This window comes from Mesocricetus auratus, unplaced genomic scaffold, assembly GCF_017639785.1.
Source record: "Mesocricetus auratus isolate SY011 unplaced genomic scaffold, BCM_Maur_2.0 Super-Scaffold_100010, whole genome shotgun sequence".
NCBI lineage: Eukaryota > Metazoa > Chordata > Mammalia > Rodentia > Cricetidae > Mesocricetus > Mesocricetus auratus.
The window spans coordinates 74173822-74191433 of record NW_024429194.1 but is presented as its reverse complement, the minus strand read 5'-3'; the positions used below and the strand labels follow the sequence as shown (position 1 = coordinate 74191433).

The window sequence follows — 17612 nt, the reverse complement described above, 5'->3', positions numbered from 1 at the left end:
TTATATATGCTAGTATAAACATATGACATACTAAAAGGCAAGCAACATCAACAAAAATAGCTTAAAGTCAGAGTTAGAGCAGATATAAGAACCAGACTCCAATAAGTTAGACATTGGAGTGACAAAATTGAGAAATTAAAACATATATTATTAATATGCAAAGAGCTTTGATGGAAAGAGCAGACAAACAGTGGCTAGTGCATCAGAACAGATGGAAATTCTGAGAATGTCTTATTGATAGCATTTAAAACTACCATCACAGAAATGAAGAATGTCTAACTTCCACAGCTTCTCTGTGTCCAGCTGGCTGGCGTCTGCCTTGCTTCTGGTTCCAGCATGTCCTCCATCTTCTCCCATTCTTCCTATTATGTGGTGAACACAATAGCAGATTGGATCCAGGTCATGGAAGGATCTCTGAGCTTGAGACTTCCACACAAACAGAAAATGAAAAAGGAGTGAGGAAAACAGGACAGACTATCCAGGAGTTGTGGAACAAGTACAAAAGGTTTAATGTATCAAGAATGGAAAGCCCATAAGAAGAAAGAAAGAAAGTGCAGGGAGGAAATAGTTGAAGGAATAAGGACTTGGAATTTCCTAATGTCCCAAAGCAAGTCATCAGAGGAAGGTAGGACAAACAGAAAACAAAAGCAAGCCCCTCCCCACAGTCCAGCACATCATATTCTCACTAGCACAGTCACAGAAAGAGCCAAAGGAAAGCTGTCTAATTATGTCGGAACAAAGGCTTCTCAGAAACCGTAAAAGGCTGCAAGAAACGGAGGGTGTTTAGTTGGTTAGAAAAAGCACCCACTGTCTACAGCCTGATCTCAGAAAAGGAACCCACATGCAAATCTCTACTGGTGAGATGCTGCCCTTCAAAACAGAAGGAGAAATATTTTCTCAGACAAACAGAAAACTTTGGGGACTCTATTGCTAGTCTCCTTGCCACCCCCACATAGTTAACAGAGTGTCTTATATAAAAGGAAAATCACATAGATCAGATAGTACAAAAAGAAAGTCAGAGCCAGTTACAGTATGAGTGGAATGCAGATATACACCGTTTTCATTGTGCTTTTCTAGACTTTTCTCACAAATAAATTAGCTCAAACTAATGATACTTGGCTGGAGAGACAGCTCATTGGCTAAGAATACTTGTTATTTTTACAGAGGACCCAGATTTGATTACCAGTGCCCACAAAGCAGTGCGGTCCTATTCAGCGAATCCCACAGAGGGGACTGGGGACATGACTCTGTGGTTATGAGGGCTTCTGGTCCCTCCAGAGGACCTGCATTCAGATCCTAGCACTCCCATTGAGCAGCTCACAAACACCTGTAACTCCAGTTTCACAGGGATCCCATGCCTTTTTCTGGCCTCTGCAAGCATTTTCACTCATATGTACATGTCCGCATACAGACACAGACACATGATTTAAAAAATACATCTGTAAGATATAAAAACTTATTTAAAAATAAGTTAAAATTTAAAAAGAGAAAGGTGCCAGGTGTGTTGGTGTAAGCCTTCAATTCCAGTGCTCAGGAGGCAGAGTCAGGTGGATCTCTATGAGTTCAAGGACAACCTGGCTTACAAAGCTGGGTGGTGGTGGTGCATGCCTTTAATCCCAGTACTTGGGAGGCAGAGGCAGGTAGATCTCTGTGATCTGGTCTACAGATAGAGTTCCAGGACAGCTAGGGATCTTACACAGAGAAACCCTGTCTCAAAACATACCAGACAATCAACCAACCAACCAACCAACCAGCCAACCAAAGAGAGTTCCAGGACATCCAGGACTCCACAGAGAAACCCTGTCTTGAAAAACCAGAAAAAAAGAAGGGAAGGGAGGAAGGAGGGAAGGAAGGAAGGAAAAAAAGGAAGGGAGAGAAAGACCATATAAACAGTAATCACTACAGACTGGCTGTGCTCATTCCACAGATGGTGAATTTCAAAGAAATGACGCCCATTATGACAGTAAGTCTAGATCCTTCTGTGGGGTGCAATTATTGGTCATTTTAGACCCTAACCAAAATCTTCATTCTTTTACATTTTCCACTACACTGTAAATTCTGTCTAGTATTCATGGTTAGTTCCTAAGTCTAAACCAGTGGTCGTACAGAAGGACATAGCTGCAACATTTTTCAAGTAGAAGCAGCCAGCAGGTTTCATTTATTTACTGTAAATCTTGTTAAACAAAACGAAACAAAAACGAAGTGACAAAGTTAGGTGGCAGAAATGACACCACTATAATCTGACTTGGGCCCATATTCTGCTCTGCAACTTGTGGTTCTCACTAATGTTACGAGCTGTGGCTGAGCAATCTCCTCAGTCAGAAAACAGTGTGTGTGATGCAGGACTTTGTGAGTATAGACACTGTGGAGATGGAGAATCTATCTGGTGCATAAGTACGATGTTCTAGAATGGAAATGGAGAATAACTATGCTGAGGTTCACTCACAAGCAAGTTTTCGTATTTTAACTTTGATGCAGTGTGTGTGTTGTCTTTTTATAATGGAATATTGTATGTGGATTCCCCCACCTTTGCTCCTTCCCAACCCTGCTCATTCCATTCTCCTTGTGCTCTTCTATGTCCAGCACTGGGCACACTCATGCCACACTCTCTGTTTCCCACCATGCTCCTTTAAAGCCTATTTTCCCTAGGTCATGAGCTCCTTTTAATTTTCCCATCTTTTTGCTTCATAAGTACATTACTTTGGCATAAATATACATATCTAACCATTTAAGATCTGCATATGATCTGGTTATCTGACAGCATATAATATTTTTCAGTTCTATTCATTACTTAGCAAATTTCATAACTTCATTCTTCTTTGTGGTTGAATAAAGTCCATTGTGTATATGGTCCACACTTTCTTTGTCCATTCATCTATTTGTAGACATCTAGGTGATGCCATGTCCTAAGTATGATGAAAAAGCAACAATAACCACTCAAGAATGTGCAAATGTTTCTGTGGTTAGATTTGGCTTTTAGCTATATTCCCAAGAGCAATGTGACAGCACCATATGGAGGTTCTCGTTTTAGCACTTTGAGAGACCTTGACCCTGATTTCCATAGTGTTACACCAGCTTGCACTTCCACCAACAACGAATAAGTTTTTCCAGTTTCTCTATATCCTCTCCAGCATTTGTTGTCACTGTTTTCTTGATGACAGCCAATCTAACTGGGGTGAGATGGAATCTGGAAGTACTTTTAATCAGCATTTCCTTGATGACTAAGGACACTGAAATGTTTTTAATGAATGTTTACTGGCCATTTGTCTTCTTTGGAAAACTGGCTGTTCAGTGCTGACCCATTTATTGGCTGGCATTTGAATTTGTTTTTCACAGTATTTCATATTTTCTAGATATTAATTCCTTTTATGAAGTATAGCTGATGACGGTTTTCTGCCATTCACTCTGTTGATAGTTTCTTTCTCTGTGTGGAACGTTTTGAATTTCATATAATCCATTTCATTTGCCAGTTGTTGGTGTTATTTCTGGTGCTGTTGGGATCCTATTTAGAAGGTTCTTGCTTATACCTCTGTCCTGCAGTAATTTTCCTGTGCTTTCCCTTAACAGTGTCAGGGTTTCAGGTTTTAAATTAGGGTCTTTGCTTTTCTTTGAATCGATTTTGAATTGTGCAGAGTGAGAAATACAGATTTGTTTTCATTCTTCTATAGATTGCTATCCAGTTTTGCTAGCACCATTGGTTGAATAGAGTATCTTTTCCCCCCAACATTTGTTTTTGACAAATTTGCAACAATTAGATGTCCATACCTATATAGCTTCTATCTGAATCTTATATTATTCTGCTAGTGTACATGTCTAATAGTTAAGTTAATAGGAAAAGAATAAGAATCAACTGTCTGGACATTTCCCCTACCCCCATCCAATTAAAACACACTATTTCATGTATAGTAATAATCTATCTCAGACTTAGTTCCTACTTAGTAACACTTAGTAGTGCTTAGTAGTATTTAAAATATTCTTCAATTAATTGAGGACTTCTTAAAATATGTTTTGATCAAATTCACCCCCAAATCCTCTCACGTCTCCCCTTCCCTCCCTCCTCACCCAATTTTGAGTTTTGAGTCTTCCCATCCTCCACGTTCTTCTATCCAGTCCAGAGTGTGTTGTGGGAACAGGGCCTGCCCTGCAGAGTGGCAAGCCTACCAGACGTCCATTCTAAGTGGGGCTTAAATATCACATCCCTCCACCAAGACCCGGGGAACTTCTCAGAAATGAAGACAGAGAGATTGTAAGAGCTAGAGGGAGACAATGACTTCAACAGTGTTTTCTTCCTTGAATCCCAGCACTCAGGAGGCACAGGCAGGTGAATCTCTGTGAGTTTGAGGCCAGTTGTGTGTACAGAGTGAGTTCCTGGACAGCCAAGACAACACAGAGAAAACCCATCTCGGAAAAAAAAAACAAAATAACAAACAACAACAACAAAAAACAAACCAAAAAACTAACAACAAAAAGAAAATGTTTCCTAGATACAACAGGGTACAGAAATTGTGACAGCATGCACAAGACAGGGGCAAGCTCAAGCCAGACAAAACCTCATCATGGAAGGGTGGAGAAGGTGAGTGCAAAATACCGCCTCTGGCTGAGGAGCTCCTGGACAGGGAGGGACAGCTTTCTTCTGTTCATTATTTTAAAACCTTGGCTTGTGTACCAGGTTACCTTACTGCCCAGTGTTTGTACTGGACCCATGTCTCTGCATTGCTGGTGTACTTTTTCTGTTTCCCTGAGCTTAGAACCAGGCTTATCTCCATTACTAGCGTGGCCAAAACAAAGCAGCATCCTACACTTCCAGGGATAGGAGACAGAAAACCCCAGGTTAGGTGCTAAGCTATAATAAATGGGTCTGCGGTGTCTCAAGAAGATGACCACACAATCTCAGGTGTGGGTTGTACTTCTACAGAAAGGTGTTTAGTCACACTTGATATATAAGCAGGCAAGTCCACCCAGAAGGAATCACTCTGAGTTTTTATTCCTAACGCTCTGTGTTGCCCTCTGAGTGGTTTTATGGGATTAACTAATACAGAGAAGCAGTTTCTGGGAGAATGAAACTTGAGCACAGATCTTGAGTTCAGCAAGATCTGACCCTGCAGGAACTTGCAGATCTGTCAAATGGCTTCTTTACAATTGCTGTTGTTGTCATTAATGGATGTTGCCCTTTTCAACCCTCTGATAGAAAGAACAGAATGGGGGTTGAGGAGATGGCTCAGTGGTTAAGAACAATGGTTGCCCTTCCAAGCAATTCCCAGCACTCACTGAGAACTTCAGTTCCAGGGGAGCTGATGCCCTCTTCCGGATCTACATGCAAGCAAACATAAAATTAAAATTATTATAAAACACTTTGTTTACAGTTCCCACAGTGTGTTCACTATGTAACCCAGACACTAAAATCCAAGATGAGAAGTGAGGAAGAGTCCAAGAGAATGAATTGTCTTTACCTTTATTTGATTATTTTCTTATACAGCTCTGGCACTGACACTTTCTTTAAAAAAAGATTATAACTTTATGTAAATATTGAAGTTCAATAAAATAACTTAAAAAACATTTACATGTATATCACTAGATCTCCATAAAATATACCATACTTTTGATATATTATAGGCTAGCATGATTTGGTAAATGGAACAGTGGCAGTTTTCAAGAGATATTCTGTATGTCACAGGTGGGAATGAAAAGACTAGATTTTCCAAGATATGTCAAGTATTAAACAGTATATAACATGCATTCAGAAAATTAAAATGTACAGTTCAAAATATGTATGCCTCTAAAAGCATGAAACTCCTGATTTAATAGAGATGTATATTTAGAGCTCCTAAATAGAAATTAGAACATTTATTACAAACGGTACTGTAACATCAAGAGAGACACGGTACAATACTGGACATGTATATAGGACATAAATTTCTACTTTGGCTACAGTTAACATTATATTGTCTAAATCTCAGTGAAATGGGATAATGTTGAATTTAGCAAAATCTTAAAACTTTGTAAAGTATAGATCCATGTTTGGATACTGATTATCTGCACAGTTCATTTCTTATTCTATTTATTTGGATATGACAAAATCAATCCCATGAACCTAATTGTCTAAAATGTGAATATTATCTATAAACGATGGCAGTGAAAATCCTGTTGACCAAATTACTCAAGTGCTATAGACTGAATTGTGAAGATTTGGAGAATTATCCTGCTCTGTACTCATAAGCACAGTATACTTCTGGGTGTTTCCGAACGTGAATACTTGTAAAGCGACTCTCTGGTGATGATTGGCACGTGAGCATTTCCTTCCCCAAACAAGCACACAAGGAAGAACTAGACAGGTAGCTGTTTGGCATTTGCAACTTCTTGCAGTTCCCAGAAGGTGGCAGCACTGGTACTGGCCTAGGAGAACTGAATGAACCTACACTATCCAACCTGTGCATGAGTAGGACTGGTAGAAATGGACACACTGAGGGACATGAAGAACTTCCCAGAGAACAGTTCTGAGTCTCGTATAGGCAGTGGCTACTCTTGAACTATGAATTTCACCTATAATTTTGGAGCTTAAGGGTAGAATGTAGTCTAGTTTTCTAGAGAGAGTATACCAAAAACACTTTACTCCTGACCTGGTTGTACCATCTAATTCTTTTTCCTAGTTAAAAATGGTCTGAGGTTGACAACTGAAAAGTTATTACACTCAGCTATTAAGGAAAACCCGTGGGTGACACCATCTAAAACATCACTTCACCCTGCCCCAAGATTTACAATTATTAACAATACATTTTGACTTTTACTTTGCTTTTATAAAGTAAATGGGCAAGTTATCAATTTGTTTTCCCCGGACTTTCCCCCTGTTTAATAGAAACTAAAATCACAGCAGAAATTCATAAATTTGGTGCTTCTACTGATCTCTCACTTTAGAGTGAATAACAAATATTAAGAATGTATCCCAAAGTGTGTTTCACTGATAAACTGATGATTCTGCTATTATTCTCCTGGAAACATCTTTTATTTAGATCACACACACACACGCACATACACACACACACACATTCAAAGCAATGTTTTAGATAATGACTAAGGTAGGTGTCACAATCAAAGTTATAAGAGATGTTTGCTTGGAAGGAAAATATTAACACCCATCTTTTGAGGCCAGCACCCTACCACAGCCCATAACCCCAAACCTTTTTGAGAATCATGTTCAACAGTGTGTACTTATACGTAGACAAATGATGCATTCTTAATTGTCCTACATATTAGCCATCCAGCTAGGTTGCAGGCATGGTCTTAACCTTCTTCACATAGCGTTCCCTGAATCAAACACACCAGTATTGAAATTGCAGCATGTTTGGAAAGAAAGCTATTATTGCAGTGGCAAGCACTGCTTAATCTATTTTAACATGGTAGATCAAATCATATCATATAGAAATTGTCCTATAAAATATATGTTTGATGATTTCACATGGGTGGTTTTCAAGTTGGCAGTTGACACTAGAAACATAAAAGGTGTTTAATAGAATAAAAATCTGAAAATTCCAACAATTAACTTTTAATTTGATATAAATATTCACCAAATCTAAAAAGCATACCTGGATTATAGAAGGCTCCTTTTCAAGTACTGAGTTGATTTTTTTAAAAGTTATAAATAAGTCATATGTGCTGCTCTGTCTTGTATGTTAAAGGTATGGAATATTAATATAGAAATAATTTTTAGAAATGAAGAAAGGTACAGGTCAAGAGAAATGTGGACAATTTCCCATTATTATATTAACTTATGCACAAAAAGCTGAAAACATACTTGTTCTTATGTCAGCAAGAACAGATCACACTCAGCTTTCAGGACTAGCAACCCAGCTGTCCCTTTGTGTCATGTGTAGTCCCATGTGTTAGCCCATGTGTCCCATGTGTCAGCCAGCTGCAGACACATGTGTGCCTAAGGCTACATGGACTGTGAAAGGAAGAATTGAGGCAACAAGTTGAAAAAAAATCAGAAAAATATACTTTAAAAAGGATTACTCTACTCAGTTTTCTTCCAATAATATGCCAACTATTCCACATAATAGCTCATTTGATCTTGTAAAATGCTATTGAGTTAAGAAACTTCTTAAGAGATAAATATCAAATAATTCTTCCTATTAAATAATATCTTCTGTTTTAGAGAAAAATCAGTACTAATATTCTCTATAAATAAATCTCAAAGCACCTAATTTGAGAAAAAAATTTTAAAATGCTATATTATTTTTTTAAAATAACATTAAACAACCAAAGAGAGAGAACTCCCTCGCTTGGCTGAAGAATTTGTAGGTCACGTAAGTGACTGTGTTAGTACCTCTGGTGGTGACTGGAGGAAAAACTTCCTTTGCTAGCATCTCAGCTTGGTAATTATGGAAAGAATAAGCCAGGCATTAAAAGAAGAATAAACATTTGGCGACTTGCTAAAATACTCAATTTTATCACTAACCTCCATTCACTTGGATACAGAACTTAATTAGGTGTTTAGATCATTGTGTAAAACATTAAACTGATGTGTTCCTAACTGGTCATTAGATTCATCCATAGCTTTAGAACTAGCAAATGAGTTTTGTAAGCAAGGAATTTTATTTGTACCACACATAACTCTTAGTAGGGTGGTGAAAACTAGGAATTCAGTATTGGGTGAACATAGAGACCAGGAAATACTTTGAGAGATCGTGTCTAAAGGTAAGTCAGCCTGTTTTACTGACTGTGGATTATAGCCTATCTATGTCTTTTCCAAAGAAGAAATCTCGGTTTTTTTAGAGCAGACAGAAAACCAAACCAAGGATGAGATAAAGAAACAGACACAGCTCTGAGTTGTGGTTATGTAGCAAGTTATTAGGAATGAGAAAAGACAGAATGAAAAGTAGCTCGCATTTTCTCAGGGGAAAACACAGTAATTAGTAGTGAGATGAGCTTCTGTCCTTAGGAAGAGCCAATAGCATGTGGGAAAAGCATCCTAGGGTTTAATTAAATGTCAATAACTGTTTCTGCCACTGACTTCCTTCCTCTAGTGTATCGGAAAGAGAAAAGCAGTCTGCCAGCAGCTGTCAGTGAACACCAAGGAAGGCACGGAGCAGCAGCAGCCTGGGAGTGACCATGTGGAGGGTCTGGTGTGCATTAAACTGACCCTGGAATACAGTGGACAACCTGACATGACTTTACATCGACCATTGCATTCCAATTGTGCATACAATTGTGACAAACAGACCAGGATATATAAAAATCTGCTCTTTCTCACTTTGACAATAAAATATACTTATCAAAACATGCTAGCTTATCTGTGCAAATATACTCATCACCAATGCAAAAAAGTATGAAAATAACCCTCAAAGGGCCTACTTTGGATAGTGTTCAAAAGATCCTGTGTATTCAGTCTCTGAAGAAATGATTATATCTGTGTTGGAGACAGAAGCCAACATCTGGAATCCAAAGGAGAGAGGGACAACTGTGTCCTGATAGGACTTCTGAATTTGTAGATGGAAGTTTAGATGGAATTCACTTTGTACCAACTGATCATAGAAAAGCCACTACTTGGTATGAAAATTTAGGGTCAATAGACCATGTTTTGGCATTAAATACTTTTAGGTCATCTTAAATAATACTTTGTAAATATATATATGCATATATATATATGATCTGCCTAGATAATCACTGACTGTATCACTACTAATAATTGTATATGGTGTTAGGAGAAAGGGGTCCTACTGAAGTCACTGGGTACAACAGTAATGTTTAGACCGTCTCAAGAAGGGATTATACACATTTGCTTAAGAAAACTCTTGGTTTTTTTTATATCATTTCTGTTTATGAAAATAAACATCACCATGGTTGTATTTTTCTCCTTGCCAAGTCTTCGAGAATATGGAGTCATTCGGAAGGACTGTGGGGAGACTCGGCTTGCGAGCAGGGCAGTGACCAAGTGCTGGCCTTTTCCCACATTCAATTCAGTAACGAAAATGTCACCAGCTGAAAGTTACTCCACATCAGAAGCATCGTTGTCAGAGAGGTGGTAGTTACTTCCCTTCACCCGAATGTATTCAATGTATCTCCCTTCATCGGAGTCAGAAGCGCCACATGTACATAGCCTGGTGTCAAAGAGCGATTCAATTTCCTCCAGCTTCTTCCCTTTCGTTTCAGGAAGACAGCCATAGACGAAAAGCAGTCCCAGGGCCGCAAAGCCGGCATAGAGGAAGAATGCTCCTGCAGGGAGAAAGGATACAGTGAAGAGCCCCGTGTTGAGAGTCTCGATTCTGACTGGAACATAACTACAGCATGAAATGCAACCAAACAGCGTCTGCTAGCCTGCCTTACCTGGTTGTTCCAGTCCTGTGACCATGATGCAACTAATCTTTCAAAACTCAAACCATGTCAGCAAAATGGCTCACAGGCAAATTCTTCTCGGAAGTCTCCCTCAGATCCCAGGCTGAGGGGACTTGCTGTCTCCCAACTGTTTTCTCCACACTCTCTTTAGTATTATAATAACCAAGGGGTCCTATTATACACACACATGCATGTCTGTCTTGTATCCTCAGAGGTACGGAAGGTCATCAGGGCAGACGCTTGGTGGGAAAGCCTGGGCTCTCAGTTGGATCTTTGGAACACGGGCACAGGAGGGGAGAACCAACTCCACAAAGTCCTCTGACCCCACATGAAATGTATACCCATATACACTTGATACATTGAATAAATAGTAAAATATGATAATATCCTCCAATTCTGGCAACTGACCAGGGACAGGCTGCTCGTAAAGATCAAGTAAAATTAGCACAACTGATGAACTGGGGTGCTTTCATGACAAGGCTGTTACTGACAGGCTGACCCTTGAAAAGTGCAAACATTTTGGCTATAAAAAGAGAACAAAAGGGTAAAATGGAGAAAAAGAAAGAAAGAAAGGAAAGCAGGAAGGGAGGGAGGGAGGAAGGAAGGCCTGTATTCTGCAGTAGCAACAGAAATGGAATCCTTTCCTGTCTCACTGTCTCTACTAAGTGCAACAGCAGCCTAACAAGAAGTAACAAAACCTGTCTGTACCAAGGGCTGCAGCCACTCGGGCAGATGAGGAAGACCTACACGGACAATGGGTTCTTGGGCTCAGATGTAACTCACTTGGTGGGGTGCTAGCCTAGGGTACTTCAAGCCCTAGGTTCAACCCCAGCACCGTATGAACCAGGCATGGTGGCACCGACTCTGGAAGTAGAAGTATGAAGATCAGAAGTTCAAAGTCATCCTCACTACACAAACTTCAAGGCCAACCTGGGGGAAAGGAAGCCATGTCGCTAAAAAACAAAACATGCCAAGAAACAAATGCCACCAAAACCAGTTTCCCCATGAAATGCAAATTCTCAATGGCAAACAACACCCAGAAAATTCCACTGAACAGAAAACCCTAGCAAATTGAGGATACCAAAGCAGGAAGACTGGCTGTTGACTTGGGTGCTCCTGGTGAGGCCCATGGTTAAGCTGTCGGGGAGGGTGGCAGACTGCCAGCAAAGTAACTCATTTGCTTCATTATTTCTCCTTGGGATGACAATGAAACAAACCACTGCTTTCCATGAGATGGTTAATTCAGAGGGATTCCTCCGCATCTTTCTGAGAGAAGTATTATTGGAACCCTCTCTTAAATTCCAGATTACAACAGATATTTAGTAAACACACAATAACAACCAATGACTACACTTCAATACTTCCATACCGCATAACTTTAATGTACTGCTCACTCCAGGATCTGTTGGCCGCACATGTGAACAAGCTCTGGGCTTGCGATCCTGTTTTCAGTAACAGGATTTCACTGAACAACCAGCAATGGAAGTCTCCCTAAGTAGGGACGCTTAGGAAGGAAGCAAAGCTTGAGATACTATGAAACAATTTTTAAAAGGGAAGAAAGGCTGGGTGGGTGTTGGTGCACACCTTTAATCCCAGCACAAGGGAGGCAGATCTCTGTGTGTTCGAGGCCAACGTGGTCTACAAAACGAGTTCTGGGACTGTCAGGGCTGTTACACTGAGAAACCCAGTCTCAAACAAAAAACAAAAACAACAAATAAATAAAATTTAAAAAAAAGGCTTGACATCAAAGAGAATATGGATATTCCCTAGGAAATATACCACCAGGACATAAACTTGTTCATCAGGAATATAAAAACATATGCTCATAAATCATTATCATATAGATTAAAACATGAGACCAAAAGTCTAACTAGACTGGATACATGTCTCCACTGTTAGTAGGATGAAGGGGGACAGTGTACTGACAGGAAAGAAGGCTGGCTTCTGCCTGCATACTCCCAACAAAGCTGACACAGGCTGTAACTAAACCATACTATGCTGTCCACGCCTTTCCTTACAGTACACATTTGTTCTTATATCTCCGTAAGCCCATGTGGCATATGTAAATGCATACTATGTAAAAGCACAGACAAGAATAGCCTGGTACCCACTGACGCCTCCTATCTCACTTCATCCCAAAAGAGAACTTTGCTAGTCAGAGTTTTACTGAATGGATTTTTATTATGTAAGTTTCTATTAAAAAAACAAAGCAAAACAAAACAATGCTTCTTGGGCTATTACAGACCTTTGAGTATTGAAGCATTCTCAAGAGTCAGCAATGCCAAGTAATATCCATCATCATGTCATGCAAACAAGCTCATGAGTTTTTGGAACCATTTTTAGTTGTTAAAAGAGAAAAAGCTGAATGTTCTAAACACACCACCAGCTTATCATGTCTCATGAATTTCCTTCCCAGGGAAACAAATGTTTCTAGATCAGTGTTTCTTAACCTGTTGGTCATCACCATTGCAAAACACATAGTTCAATGGTCTTGGGAACTGTGACACGGCTCAATGGTAAAATTATAGTTATGAAGGGGCAGTGAAAATAAATTTATTGTTGGGGTTTCCTGAGACCATCTGAAATATGTGCTTTCTGATGGTCATGACCCACAGGCTGAGAACTGCTGTTCTAGACGTTCCAAGTTTTCGTCTTGGAGGTTTTTGTCATATCCATATTTCTGGAAGTGGTAAGTGCTGGGATCCAAGCTGTCTTGGCTGGAACAGTCAAGTGGCACAGTGTCCCAAAAGGGTGGAGCTATTTTCAGGCCCACCCCAATGCTGCTTAGGTGAGGGGTTCCATCTCTCCCCCAGGACATCTCATCAATCTTGTCTTCATGGTCTCGGCATTTTCTTTCTGCTTCCTTGTTAAACTGAGAGCTACGCTGTAAGGATTTCCATCCTGGCTGGTGTGTGTGGGGGTAGTCTTTGGGGTTTGAATTGTGGGCGGTACCCATAAGAACTTGCAGACAATACACTTAGGAAAAGAGAACTCTTCTCTCAGACACATTTCCCAGAACCCCTGGAGATGGTGAAAGCTACAGAGATACTCGGGTTGAGCCAACATAGAAGGGCACAGCCTCCCTGACAAATTACAGGGTACCTACGGGCAGAGTGTCACAAGAAACAACGAAAGGACACATGCTCTTACCACAGTATGTGAGATACTCTGCTGTGTGTAAGAAGGTCAGTGAAATGAGGACGTTGAAAATCCAGTTGATTCCTGCTGAGCATGCATTTCCTGTACTTCTTGCCCAGAGAGGATAAATTTCAGAGTTCACCGTCCAGGGCATTGGTCCCATTCCTGAGAAGTAGATAGTTAAAACTATAGTAAAAATCCTCTGTGGAATGAAGTATAGTAGACTGCCTCTTCTAAGAGGGGACAATGCAGTGCAAACGTGATAAGTGTCCACTCACCAGGTGCAAAGAAAATGAGATATAAAACCAGGCCCAGGAGTGCCATCCAGGAGTACGGGGTGGGGCAGAAGCTGTAAGCCCAGTGGATATCTTCTGTTTTGAACGTGGTTTCATTTTCACACCTGAAAGACAAATATGTGCTTTAGGATGTAGCTGTAGAAATTAATGTGATCGTGTTGGATGTGTTTGGGAATTCCTCAATCTTCTAAGGGTTGGGAAAGAAAGGTAAACATATTTTTCTTAGAAATTTGAGATCTCATGTCATGAACATATTGCAAACACGTTAAACTGAGAACGAGATGTATATGTAGATGTAAAAGCACACAGTTAGAGCCTGACACAATTTCAGAGCGGCTGAGCAATTTCTTTTTCACCCAGATGTCATCAACGAGACCCGATTTCTAACTTGGAGCCGCATTAGACAGAGCAACCCAGAATGTCCTGCATCGGTACCTGTGATGGAAAGGGTAGCTATCTATGCAGCTATGTGCAACTAAGAGGGCAGGCACCTTAGGAACAGGCTCCTGTGTTCACTCACCTTCAAAGCCTCTTATTTTTTCAGCTAAAACTCAATGGTGCAAGCTGAGCATGCCCAGAGGCATTTCTGTCCATCAGTGTAATCTTTCACATACTCACCCCGTGACTTTGAGCTAAGTGGCTCCCAAAGTGTGTCTAATATATTTTCATTGAAATTCTGCCCTTAAACTAGCATGCTCCGTACTACTTAACTGAGGCTGACTGTGCATAGGCTCCCTACTGTGCTTCCTAAGTTTAAGGAGAGCATCACTTTGGCTTTGGAAATAGTTTCCCTGCTCCTGTATCCATGGGCGATAATCTTCCTCTATGGTCTCATGTCTAGACTCAGCTTATTTTGACTTGCCCTCACCAAGATGTCAACCCATTATGTTTGCCTACACAGTCAGCTCAAGACCCTGCTTTTAGAAGCAGAGTTCCATCTGTAACACGGGGGTGAAATCATAGAGAGGATTTTCAGGCTTGTCTAGATGAAGGATGATCGTTACTGATTGTAAATAGCCTCCTGCCCTGTCTTTGCTTCTCATCATCTAGTGCTGAGCGTGTTTCCTTCCGTGTTCAACAACAACAAAAAGTGTTGTCAAACTGAGCTCAATTATCCCTATAGATACAACCAACCTGAAAAACATCTGGATCTCACCACTTGGGAGCTGGCATAGCTGTGAGACCATGCTGCTGAGCCGCTAGGAATTCCTGCTACCCCCTAAGATGCTCGCTGTATACTCTATTTTCTTCTCTGCTGCATTATCTACATATTTCAGAAGTGTTCAGTTTTTGTCACCTGAAGCCTCAACTAACATTTCCTACTCTCCTCTAGTCCCAGAAGTTCCCCAGACATGTTTTTTTTACTTCCCATGAAAGTTCTTTACAGTTAGTGGTAAGCTCTTGTGGTCACATGGGGAACCTCTCACACTTCCTAGGAATTTCAGGGGTTCTGTGCTCCCCCATGCTCCAAATGCCTCCTTGGGAGTGTATTCTCTTCCTGCCATCTTTAGCTTCTTCCTACTGGAGCCTTCCTTGCTGACTTTCACTCATAAGACCTTTGCCACCCAAATGGCCACACCCTCTCATGTTAGTTCTGCCAGACTCCAGAATCAGGGCTGCTTAGGCTCTGGTGTAGTCTCCGCTCAGATTCCAGGTGGTTATGTAGTCTCTTTTCTTCCTAAAGCTTCTTATCTCCTAAATCTACAGTGGTCTGTGGTATCATTTCTCTTAGCCACAAATTTCATGTTCTCTCTCTCTCAACAAACTAACATTTGCACACTATGGAATCCTATCCCTAATCAATAAGTGACCTCCAATGAGCACCCACTTATAAAGGAAAAAATAGTTCTTTCCAATGGAGTTTCACTGGGTGTACAGACCACACTTAATGGTAGTTCCCATGCCCAGCAGTGGATGGCCAGCACAAAATGAACTCAATGGTATTTCTGTAAACCTTTTGTCTCATATTGCTTTGTTTTCACATTTTTTGTCTTCTTGGTCTTTTTCTTGTATATTATAGTTTCTGATTTTGTGTTTGTATGGGTTTTGTTTTGTGCCTGTGTATACTTACTATGTGTATTTCATTATCACTTTTCTGCCTGTTTGTGCACGAGAGAGAGAGAGAGAGAGAGAGAGAGAGAGACAGAGACAGAGACAGAGACAGAGACAGAGACTGGGCCTGTCATGGGCTTTTGAAATCTTAGAGCCTACTCCCAGCGGCACACTTCTTCCAAGTCCAAAGAGGTACAACTCCTAATTCTTAGCAACAGTTATATTAATTGGGACCCAGACCTTCAAGCACTCCCTGGATCCCATAGGCTTGTAGCTATATCACAATGCAAACACTGCGTTCAATCCAATGTTCAAAAAACCCTCCATAATCTTTTAGTTTTTTTTTGCACTTGAATCTTTTAGTTTTAACACTGTTTAAAAGTCCAAATCCTCTTCTGAGACTTGTAATCTCCTAACTGTAACCCTCTATAAAATCAAAATAAAAAATTAGATCATATGCTTTCAATGTACAATGTCACAGAATATAAACCACAATCCCAAGGGGTAGGAAGGCGGTGTAGTGAGGAAATATCCAAAGGGCAAACTCCTCAGTCTCCAGCTTTCCTGACTGTAACAGACCTTTCTCTCTCTTGGGCTGGTTCCACACCCTGTCTGGCAGGTAACCCAAGGCTCTGACATCTACAATGTCTTGTAGCTTCTAACACAATCCAGCCTTTACTTTCACAGCTTCACATCATGGCCTCTCCTGGCCTACATGCTGGGATATCCCCTGCCTTGTGGCTGGCCTCAGAGGCTTTCCAAAACCAGAAGGAAGATATTCACAATCCGTTCGTTGTATCATTCTTGTCTCTGAGTCCAGAACATATGGCCAGAGCTGCCACATTCTGCCACTTGCTGGGGCTGGAAACTGGCTGCCTCCTAGAATTATATTTCTGTAAGCTTTCTGTTGTTGTTCAGGCCTAGGAAATCCCTCAGGCCTTCCCTTTCACGGGATTAGCTCCTGGGATCTTGTCCTGTACCACCTTCCTTCATTCGATTTAGCCTTAGGCTTTTCTTAAAGCTTCTTGACTCCACCACGGTATTTTCTCATGTTCTTTTTCTCCTCACACTGTATATTTTGTATTTCTCCTTGTCCTGCTTGCTCCTTTTCATTATTGAAGAGTGATCACTAATAACCATGTGACACAGTTAATAGTAGGCTGTCCTGAAATCCCCTCTGCCAACGGCATTAATTCAAAACTCTTCGATTTAGCCTCAGGCAGATTTTTTTCAGACAAGGACAAAAAGGAGCCACATTCTTCACCAAAACATCACAAGAAGGGCTAAAGGCTACTTGGTAATATTCTTTCCCTCTGAAACCTCTTGTTGCCCTTAGCATTGCTGTCTTCCAGGCTCCTACTAGAGTGGCTCATTAAAACCACGCTTAATGCTTTCAATTGTTTTTCCAGTACGAAATCCCAAAGTCTTCCATACTCTCCCACACAATAGCCTGGTCGGGCCTGTCACAGCAATACCCCAGTCCCTTATACCAACTTCTGCCTTAGTTACTGTTCTATTACTGTGAAGTCACCACGATCAAGGCAACACTTACAAATGAAAGGATCACCATGGCAGGAAGAAGACATGCATGGCACTAGAGCAGTAGCTGAGAGCTTTCCATTCTGAGTTGTAGCCAGCAGGCAAAGACAGAGAGGGGAGGGGGCTGAGCATGGCATGGGCTTTTGAAACCCCAAAGTCCACTCCATGACACACTTCCTCCAACAAGGCCACACCTTCTAATCCCTCACAAACAGTTCCATTAGCTGGGTACCAAGCATTCAAACGTATGATCCAATG

General features: G+C 40.7%; 1 protein-coding gene across 1 annotated transcript in view; it reads right to left on the bottom strand.

Annotated features, from left to right (window-relative positions):
• Positions 1 to 5436: 5436 nt before the first annotated feature.
• Slc2a13 (solute carrier family 2 member 13) overlaps positions 5437 to 17612 on the bottom strand; it is a 266862-nt gene continuing 254686 nt past the window's right edge. The window contains exons 8-10 of the mRNA XM_005067125.4: positions 13746 to 13867; positions 13480 to 13632; positions 5437 to 10209 (exon numbers count right to left, since the gene is read on the bottom strand). Coding sequence (XP_005067182.1) covers positions 9983 to 10209; positions 13480 to 13632; positions 13746 to 13867 — 502 coding nt within the window. The 3' untranslated portion in view covers positions 5437 to 9982. The remainder of the gene's footprint in view (positions 10210 to 13479; positions 13633 to 13745; positions 13868 to 17612) is intronic.